At 41.5% G+C, this 10,497-nt stretch overlaps 1 protein-coding gene across 3 annotated transcripts in view; it reads right to left on the reverse strand.

The window, feature by feature from the left end:
* LOC124864547 (AP-2 complex subunit alpha-1-like) overlaps nucleotides 1–3,622 on the reverse strand; it is a 39,127-nt gene extending 35,505 nt beyond the window's left edge. The window contains exons 1-2 of one of the 3 annotated variants that reach the window (XM_047359367.1): nucleotides 3,123–3,622; nucleotides 2,723–3,014 (exon numbers count right to left, since the gene is read on the reverse strand). In XM_047359367.1, coding sequence (XP_047215323.1) covers nucleotides 2,723–2,789 — 67 coding nt within the window. In that variant the 5' untranslated portion in view covers nucleotides 2,790–3,014; nucleotides 3,123–3,622. Of the gene's footprint in view, nucleotides 1–2,722 lie in introns of all 3 variants that reach the window. The other 2 variants (XM_047359366.1, XM_047359369.1) reach the window with 2 other exon arrangements.
* Between the last annotated feature and the right edge of the window lie 6,875 nt (nucleotides 3,623–10,497).

The following is a 10,497-nucleotide window of genomic DNA, read 5'->3' on the forward strand; positions in this document are numbered from 1 at the left end:
CTTGTGTGCTCCAAAAAACTAACATAATAATAATAATACCATTATGTTTGTGCACGGCTTTTGCAACAACCTAGCACCTACAACATGTCTTGTTGCCATACCAACCTATTGTAGTCCCTGATGTCAATGTGTGAGGCCTTTAGAGAACCTCTATAAAATCCAGCTAGAAAAGAACATCATGATATGTTTTCACTGTAAAAGCAAACGTAAAAGCTAGTTTTATAAATGATTATTTAGGGCTTTGAATCCAATCCTTATTTGGTATTAGTGTTGTCACAACACATGTTCACTTTAAATCTGCTAGCTTACTAACACTTAATCTCACAGCTTTCATAAACAGTTATTAAATCTCACCGATAAAAAGCAATCTAAGTCAGACGTCAGATAAGTCAACAAAATGGCTTCAAACTTAACAACTCTAGAGTCAATGGAAAAGTTTTCCGAAACAAGTCTTGGAACATTAGGGTATTGCTTACTATTTAAATATCACAATGACAAGAGTCAACAACCATAGCCAAGTCTGTGAGCCAATGCAAGGTAAATAATAAGCAGGTACCTAGTAGTTGCAAAAGTCACACAGCCATAAAAAACACACCTTCAGTAACAACTATCTTTAGAAGAGCAAAGATCTGATTGGTCAGACAGAAATTTTAAAAGAGCATACACAAATACTCTACGCTTATGACTTATATTTCATTTCAAAGAGTTCACCTGGAAACAACCTAGTATTACTATGCTTAAATTAAAACAATAACTGTTGTACCAATATCATACATGCAACAGCAAATCACTGTTCAAGGACAAGAAAACTAAAGGCAATATCAAGTAAGTCCCACTGATAAGATGAATCTTCAGGAACAAAAAGTAAAAAGGATGAAGTACCAAATAAGCTTAAGCAGTTGAAAATCCTCACTAAAACCAGTTTCATAAAAAAACAAAAACAAAAAAAAACAATATACAGCACATGGTCACGACAATGTTGTTTGAAATAGCAATCCACCATCGTGTTTTTTTTTATTTTATTGCATTTATCAATTGTTTCAATTTTCCTGATCTATGTTTTCTGGCTAGGAAAAACGGACTGGTGACCAAAATCGGACAATTTCATACTTAACTGCCCAAGATTGGTGACTGAAAATCTGATATTTGGTCTGATGGATGAATGCACCATTCCTAAGTGTTAACAGTTCAGGTTAGAAACAGGTCAAATTAAGCACAACTATGTTAAAAGCTTCTAAAAAATTTAACTATTTTCTAAGATGGATGCATTAGGCTCTACTTGTAAACAGGCAGATCGATATCAGCAGATTTAAGGACGTCAAATTCCGTCATGACAAATGCTGGATTAGGAAATGTTAATAATCTTCTGGAAATCCCACAGCTAAAGTAACATCGTCTCAATCTATAAGGATTACACACAGACCTGATGTTTACATTAGTAATGATAACTGAATGGACCAGGCCAGGGGTTCCAAAGTCCAGGCCTCCAGAGCTACTATCCTGCAACTTTTACATACACCTCTTCTGCTCCTGAATCAAATGGCTGAATTCCATCATCAGCAGTCTGTAGAGGCCAGGTAACAAGCCGGTATGTTGATTAGGGAGTGTTGGAGAAGGGACCCATCTAAAACAGGATAGTAGCTCTGGAGAACTGTCCCTTTGTGTGGTGGTGTAGCAGGCTGAGTCCAAATCTATGATATGAGGGACCCATGTTGAAATTCTGGTTGTGTCAGGAGGATATCTGGTAAAACTCTGCCAAGTTTTGGCTTGTCATGGCGACCCCTGAATAAAGGAGCAGCCAAAAAACACTTTCTGTTCTTTTCTTTTTCTTTTTTTTAATCAGAGGACTGGACGAAACCAGGCTAATCATGTTAAATGCTAGCTTTACACACCAGTGGCAATTATAAATCTTCACCTTTGTGATATCTTTGTCTTTGGTATAAGCTGTGTAACTGTGACAGCTCTCTCACAGTAAATAGAAGCTTTCTCTCAAATATTAAGTCGAACACTATTTGGAAAGTATTTTGTAAAAACATATCTTGAAACTGTTGTATTTCGTATCGTGTCAGTGAAGCAGAGAGAAAGCTCTAACTTTCGGGTTGTCATTTTATTTTACTATAAACATTTGATAGCTAAGAAAGTTAATATTCAATTCATACAAAAAGCATGAAAATGCATTTTGTGCTTTTTAAATAAGCTTTACAAAATTGGTGATTAGAAATCAGCCACAAAATCTCTGATAAATACATCTCTCGTGATTTCTGTATTTAAATAAAGTTGCACTGGGTCGGGCTTATCAGTGTATTTTGTCTATGGGTGCCCACTGAGGGGAGAGGTCAGTTCAGGGTGTTTAAATCTTTCCTCTTCTAAAAGCAGCGCTGTGCACCAACCAGCCAGTTAATGCTTCCTCAAGTCAGCTGTCTTATCAGCTTCAAAGAATTAAGAATTAAACTAAGATGATCATGTTTTATAAACTCTTGAGTCAGGGGTCTAATTTCCTGTATTGAAATATAAGACTGAATTAAGTGGCAGGTGTGACTAAATAAAGGTGAAAATCAACACAACATTTAAGCATAGCTACAGTGTATGGAATAGTACCTGAGGAGATTGAAACCTTGACACCATTACAACTCAGTGCCACCACGTCACCCCAACCAACTGCAAAGTGCGGCTGTATTTAACGCAAATATATCAGCAAGCAGATCAAAGTAAAGCCACTTACAGTTTCTAATGTCCGAGATGAAAACGGCTAATCCGCGCATTCCATCTCCCTTCGACACAGCCGGCATTTTTGCAGATTCCTGTCCTCACTCCGGCCTTCTCTGGAAAACCAAGCCGATGTTGGACAGCTTTTCACACTGGACTTGAGCGAAGTGGAAGATGGCCAACTTGACGTTCACAAGGAGCTAGCTAATTCGCACGTCCAGTCGTTCCTCAGCTTTGCAAATAACCCCTGTCCAACGACAGACTCTGTGCTTGAGGGTGGCTAGTCCAAGTAGCATTTGCTAGATTCACTGGACGGGAAAGGGGCGTCCAGCAGAAGGAGAAGTTAACGTTATACTTGTTAGCTGGCTCGCTTCCGCTGGCTATGACACGCTAACGTTATTTCATTCAAACCTTACCTCATTCGGACTAGAAGCGACGCGCAACACCTACAGGAACAAGTCGCTGAGGCTAAAAACGTCTTCTAGCTGGATGTTTTCGAAATGAAAGCAGACAAACGTGTCAGTATGAATGTCGACTGAAAAAATATGTTCGGTTTCTTCGACTCGCTCGGACCGTTAAGCTAGTTTAACAGCTAGCTAGCTAGCTGGCTAGCTATAGCATTCAAATCCAGCAGAACATCACCAGCTGACCGGAACAACTCGGCGGGTTCTGACTTGCCAAGCAGCGATAGAAATCTGCAGTGCTGCCTGTTTGTCTCGTACTAAATCTAGCCCTGAATGTGGTGTGATTTACCAGCTTCCACTCACGGTCGTATAAGGCGCGTGACAGCAAAACAACGTGACCGCGCGTCGTAGTCGTGAACGTGCACACTGTTAACAGACGTCGAGGCCCGAAGGAAGCTCTTTACCCCAAAGCTACATTAACACCATGGATACGCACATGAGCCGGTCAAAAGAAAATAGGGGGCCTTAGCGGAATTTGGGGGCTATTCAAGCTACCATCAGTTACCACACCTCAACTAAGATACAGTTTGGTTTAACATTAGGTCCTAGTAATTTACTTATATTATTTATTTGTACTTGGTTTGACAATGACTGACATTCAGCTGATGCAGATCTCTCATGTCTGCCAGACAAATCTACCTACAGGTATTAATAAAGTCACTTTCAGCTTGACTTATCCCCATTATTCAAGTAAGTGGCCAAGATTTTTTTTTAAACTATGTTAGAAATTAATATTTACGTGCAATGAGTAATGAAAGACAATTCAAATCATATCAGGATAATATATGTTAGTTAAAACGTAGTAAATCCCAGCCTTGGGACCTTGGCTGCATGTGTTCCCCACTTCTCTCTTTGCATAATATCTGTCTGATTTCTGATTGATGGGGGCCACTAGCATCAAAAATAATTAAGCAGTTGCAGCATTTTAAAGTCCCAAATTTTTACATAAATCTATGTCTCTCAGTTTACATTAAAATGTGAGAAGTTGTGACCTTATAATATAAATTTAGTTGTTTATATATGGCCCTGGAACGTTAAAAAAAAATTTGGATTTTTTTGTGTTGGCTGTAATAAATATTTAAAGCATTCTGCTTTAATCCTTTTTAAATGATGAACAATGGCTACTATCTGAAATTAGGAAGAAAAATTTTGATTTTTAATTCATTACCATAACATTTATTTGTAAACACATTCAAAACAGACAATTGGGTGATTTAAAAGATTTTATCCATCTTCAGATAACCAATAGACAGTTTTTTTTTTGACCAATAGTTGACATTTTGCCCCAGCTATATTGCTAACAGAAGATAAATAAATAGATGACAAATGGATTGTAGGCATGCTGACATTATGTTATCAATTCAATTCAATTCAAAAATACTTTATTAATCCCAAAGGGAAATTAAATGTTGTTATAGCTCATATTATGAAGGTTTCCTCAAAGAGCCGTTGTAGATGCTGATGGCTGTGGGCAGGAAGGATCTCCTGTAGCGCTCCGTCTTACAGCAGATCTGAAGAAGCCTCTGACTGAAGACACTCTGTTGTTGTAGGACAGTCTCATGAAGAGGATGCTCAGGGTTCTCCATAATGTTCTTCATTTTATGAAGAATCCGTCTTTCCACAATGATCTCCAGAGGTTCCAGAGGAGTCCCCAGAACAGAGCCAGCCTTTTTTATCAGCTTGTTGAGCTTTTTTAAGTCCCAGGCTCTGATGCTGCTACCCCAGCAGATGATGGTAGAAGAGATCACACTTTCCACAACAGACTTCTAGAAGATATGCAGCATCTTGCTGCAAACACCAAAGGACCTAAGCTTCCTCAAGAAGTACAGTCTGCTCTGTCCCTTCTTGTATATGGCTTCACAGTTGCATCTCCACTCTAGTCTGTTGTCCAGGTGAACACCGAGGTATTTATACTCCTCCACCACCTCCACTTCTTCTCCCATAATAGAAATAGTTTTTGACTTATTCCTGTTTCTCTTAAAATCTACAATCATCTCCTTTGTTTTAGTCACGTTCAAAATGAGATGATTGTTTCCACACCATGCCACAAAGTGGTCCACCACCTTCCTGTACTCAGCTTCTTGTCCATCTCTGATCCACCCCACGACTGCAGAATCATCCGAGTATTTCTGCAGATGACAGGATTCTGTCTTGTACTGGAAGTCTGAGGTGTACAGAGTGAAGAGGAATGGTGAGAGTACCGTCCCCTGTGATGCTCCTGTGCTGCTGACTACCTGGTTAGACTCACAACCCTTCAGTCTCACAAACTGTGGTCTGTTTGTCAGGTAGTCTTTGATCCAGGAGATTGTTGAGGCCTCCACCTGAGTCTTCTGGAGTTTCTGACAAAGCAAATCAGGTTGGATTGTATTAAATGCACTGGAGAATTCAAAGAACATGATCCTCACAGTGCTACTGGCTTTGTCCAGATGACAGTGGGTTTGTTGAAGCAGGTGTATGATGGCATCTTCAACTCCAACTCCACAGCGATAAGCAAACTGAAGGGGGTCCTCATGGTTTACTGTTTGCTTACTCAGGTGGGCCAACAGGAGTCTCTCTAGGACCTTCATGATGTGAGATGTCAGGGCAACAGGTCTATAGTCATTGAGGACTGATGGGTGAGTTTTCTTTGGTACCGGAACAAGACAGGAGGTCTTCCACAACACCGGAACCTTCTTCTGGGCCAGGCTAAGGTTGAAGAGGTGCTGCAGAATCCCACAGAGCTGTTCTGCACAGGCCTTCAGGACTCTAGGGCTGACATGATCTGGACCTGCAGCCTTATTCCGATTCAGTCTGGAGAGACTGAATCGGAATAAGGCTGCAGGATTCAATCAACATGGATTCTCAAAAACAGACTCATTGATAGTAACATTTATGTTTTATAATTATCATAAAAGTTAGCCCTTTGTTTCTGGAGCTTAGGTAATTATACTATGTAGAATAGTGGAGCATTAAAAAAAAACTAGGCAACTTCTAAATCATTAGCCATTTTCGTGCCCCGGCCACGCCCCCTAAATATGGCCGAAAACTCACGGTTTTGATAACTTTTAATCCCCCATGCCTTAACTGGATATTGACCATATATGAATAAAAAACCCCTAGGAGGAGTTCCTTTTCTTTCTGCTCTCGGTGGAGGAGGACGCTTTTTCTCTGTCTCCCGCAGCCCTCCCATATCTGCCCTGCTTCAGCTCTGTGTCCTGTCTTCATTTTGGAGCCTCTTTTTGCATATCATCCAAATTCTTAGTTATGGATTTGGTCAGCTGGTCTCTCAATGCAATTGATCAAATTTTCTCGAGAAGACAGGGTGAAGGAGAGCCCAAGTTGTCCGGACTGGATGTTTTTCTCTGGATACACAATGGACAGAAGTGGAGGATTGTGTGTTTGTCGATAATGTCAGTCGAGGATGTTGAAGATGTGTATATAATTGGATGTTTGATATCAGGATTACTGCTTGTTGGAGAATGTCAGCAGCTGTTCTGGCAATTGTAAGGCTGCCTGGCATGTATGATGGGATCTTCAGAGCGATCAACACTCAGACTAAGATGTTACGTGAGCTGAATCGCAGACTGGATGTGATCCTTACACAGGATCGCAGGCAGGTTGCGGTTCCTGGACTCAGGGGTGAAATGGGATAAATCTTGGAGAAAGTTGTTCGCTCGGATCTGGCGAAAGACCAGGAATTTGGCTGTTTGGATTTGCCTTTGAGAAGCACCAGCGAGACTCTCAAGGCTGACGGAAAATTAAGAGTCAGCCTAACCCAAATAATTATTGTTTTTCTGAATCTGGCTCCCCTGCACGGCCTTGATGGCCGGCTATCTTCAACCTCTCCTGGAAGTTATGTGAACACGACGCTCTGCTCCCTCTGCCCCCTCCCTTCCCTGAGGACATCTGTGGACCTGCTCAGAACTTTGTGGCCGGTTGATGAACACTCCAACGTACCATCAAGGACAATGGTCTCTGGGACAGTGCTTCATGGACTTACTTGCACACACTGACATGCACACACACACACATGCTCAAGATAAACTTATGCACCCCCTCACACACCACCTTCACCGTTCCCGACATGATGTTGTTTTTGTCAACTTGTTGCTTCTGTGTGCTGAGGTTTTTTTGCAATCTCAAACTGTATCCTGCTAAGGATAAAGTGTGAAATATGATTTTTTTCCCTCTACTTACCTAACGAGTCTGCGTACAGATGGGAGGTGGACCATCTGTTGGACTGGTGCAGCCAGAACAACCTTGAGCTCAACGCTCTAAAGACAGTGGAGATGGTTGTGAACTTCAGGCAGAACCCAGCCCCACCTGCCCCCATCACCCTCTGTGACTCCACAATTGACACTGTGGAATCTTTCCGCTTCCTGGGAACCATCATCTCCCAGGATCTCAAGTGGGAGCCAAACATCAGCTCCCTCATCAAGAAAGCCCAGCAGAGGATGTTCTTCCTGCGGCAGCTGAAGAAATTCAACCTGCCAAAGACTATGATGGTGCACTTCTACACAGCCATCATTGAGTCCATCCTCACCTCCTCCATCACCATCTGGTACGCCGCTGCTACAGCCAAGGATAAGGGCAGGCTGCAGCGTGTCATTCGGTCTGCTGAGAAGGTGATTGGCTGCAGTCTACTGTCGCTCCAGGAACTGTACACCTCCAGGACCCTGAAGCGGGCAGGGAAGATTCTGGCTGATCCCTCCCACCCCGGTCACAGACTCTTTGAGACTCTCCCCTCTGGCAGGAGGCTGCGGTCCATCCGGACCAAAACCTCACGCCACAAGAACAGTTTTTTCCCATCTGCCACCAGCCTGGTTAACAAAGCCCGGAAACCACCCTGACACTCTCCCTTTCCCCCACACCCCCCCTTTTTTTGCTGACAGGACACTTGTAACTTGTAACTCTATGAGTTACATTAACGCTCAGCTTGGACTCCTGCTTTACTTGCACTGCTTTACTTGCACAATGATCACCTGCACTGTTGTATTGCTCTTGCATCTTATACTGCTCTATATTTACTCTCACTCACTTAAAACTGTGCACATATATTTATATTATATTGTAGATATGTTTATACTGTTTAATTTGTACTGTATTGCACCGACTACGCCAAAACAAATTCCTTGTATGTCCAAAAACGTACTTGGCAATAAAGCTTTTCTGATTCTGATTCTGATTCTGATTCTGATGTGGCCTCTTTTCTCATCTAACAAGGGCAGCGCCTGTGAGTGGGCAGCAAAGCCTCGGTGACCCGTCCCCCCATTGTCTTGTGTCATGATGTATGTTTGGATGGGTTGTACTGGAATTATAATTTCCCCTCGGGGATCAATAAAGTATCTTTGAAATTGAATTGAATTGAATTAAAGTTCGAGGTGAGTAAAAGAAAAAACGGCCAAAAATTGGCCTTTGATCCAAAATGGGGGTATGCGTTTTAGGGCATACACCCAAGATACTTTTTTTTGTGGTTTGAGAAGCTCTACCTGTGTGCCAAATTTCAGATCTCTACGACTTCTGGTTTGGCCTATCTCACGTTTGGGTGCGTGGCTAAGTGGTTTGACCACGCCCACATTAAGGACAACTTTGGGTAAAATCGTGTGCAACGGAAAAAACAAAGAATAAGAAATCTTACAATTACAATGGGCCCGAGCAGGAAGCCTTCTCGGGCCTAATTAAACACCTGGCAGAAAGTTTGCAAGCACCACTGCCTATGTTTCTTTCTTTCACGCTGCATGTTGGGGGTTGGTGGTGGAGCGTGTGGTGAGTGGACTGAGATTGAGAACTTATAACTTTGCTTTTTCTAGCTTTAATGTGTCTTTTTGGGTATTTGTCTTTGATTGGATTGTGTTGGTGAAGTTGATTTAAGAGTTACTGATTATTTTTCAAGGAATGGAGTTTACAAAGCTTACGAGGCAACATGGTTTTAAGATCATACCTTGTTGTCCTAGCACTACAATGTAGGAGTGTAGTTTGGTGGTGGGAGAAGTCGTTGGCTGTAGCAGCATTAAATCTGCTGCCCGGATGAACAGCGCAGTTGTTACTTTTGTTGATAGTGTGGAGAAGGCAAACAAAGTGATTGAAAAGGGTATTGTTGTAAATGATGTTTTTTGTCAGTTTCTCCGTTGAGTACACCTGCTAAAAAAGTGACAATTGCAAATGTTCCTCCGTTCATCAGTGATGAACTGTTGGTTAGAGAAATGTCATGGCACGGGAAAATTATTTCCCCGATCAGAAAAGCTGCCTTCGGGTTGCAAGTCACCGCTGTTAAAGCATGTTGTTACACACAAAAGACAGGTCCTTATGATTCTGAATAAAAATAATGAAGACCTTAATTTAGTGTTCAATGTGCGGGTGGAGGACTTTGATTATGCCATTTATGTGACTTCGGGCACTTTGATGTGTCTTGGTTTTCTTTTTTTGGGTGGAGATTTGAACTGTACAGAAAATGATAAATTGAATAGGAATAATTTTGAACCTCATCCAGCTTCAAAAACTTGCTTAAAGCATTTAATAGATGTATTTTTATTGGCTGATGTATGGAGAGAATTACATAATCAGGAAAGACAATATACATGGGCCAGAAGTACGGATAATTCTTTTTCTGCAGCTTGGTTAGATAGAATATACAGTTTTAGATATAATCTTGGTATTTTCCAAGAGTGTAATATTCATCCTGTTAGTTTTTCTGATCATGCTTTGGTTTCTGCTAATGTTTTTATTGCCAATCTTAAACATAAGTCTGCTTTATTATTAGATGTTAATTTTACGAAGGCATTTAGTTTTTTCTGGAGAATTCACAGATCTAGAAAGAGGAGTTTAGATCTATAAGGCAGTGGTGGGATTGTGGTAAAACTGAAATTAAAGAATTCTGTCAACTGTACACTGTCAATGTTTCATCTGATTTAACCAAATCTATAAGAGATCTGGAGACGGAAATAGTGGAGCTGCAGGTTTCTGCACAATCCACAGGAGATCGACGTTGTTTAGAAAATCTCAGGTCCAAAAAAGTTGCTTTGGTTGATTTGCTGGGCTCAAGGACACAGGGAGCGTTGGTTCGGTGTAGATTCCAGAAGGTTGCTTTGATGGACACCCCTACAAAGTTTTTCTTCTCATTGGAAAAAAAGAAAGGACAGAGCAAGTTCTTGCATGGTTTAAAATCGGCTGCCAAGGTTCTTTTGACTGAAGATGGGGACATCAGGCGGAGAGCAGCAGAATTCTATGAGGATGAACAATGTTTTGATCAACTCTGCAGTGGTCTTCCGATAGTTACGGTGGCGTTCACCAAGGAGTTGGGAGAGCCTTTAGTTCTGGATGAGGTTCATGCTGCACTGCAAAGTATGGA

This window comes from Girardinichthys multiradiatus, chromosome Y (genome assembly GCF_021462225.1).
Source record: "Girardinichthys multiradiatus isolate DD_20200921_A chromosome Y, DD_fGirMul_XY1, whole genome shotgun sequence".
NCBI lineage: Eukaryota > Metazoa > Chordata > Actinopteri > Cyprinodontiformes > Goodeidae > Girardinichthys > Girardinichthys multiradiatus.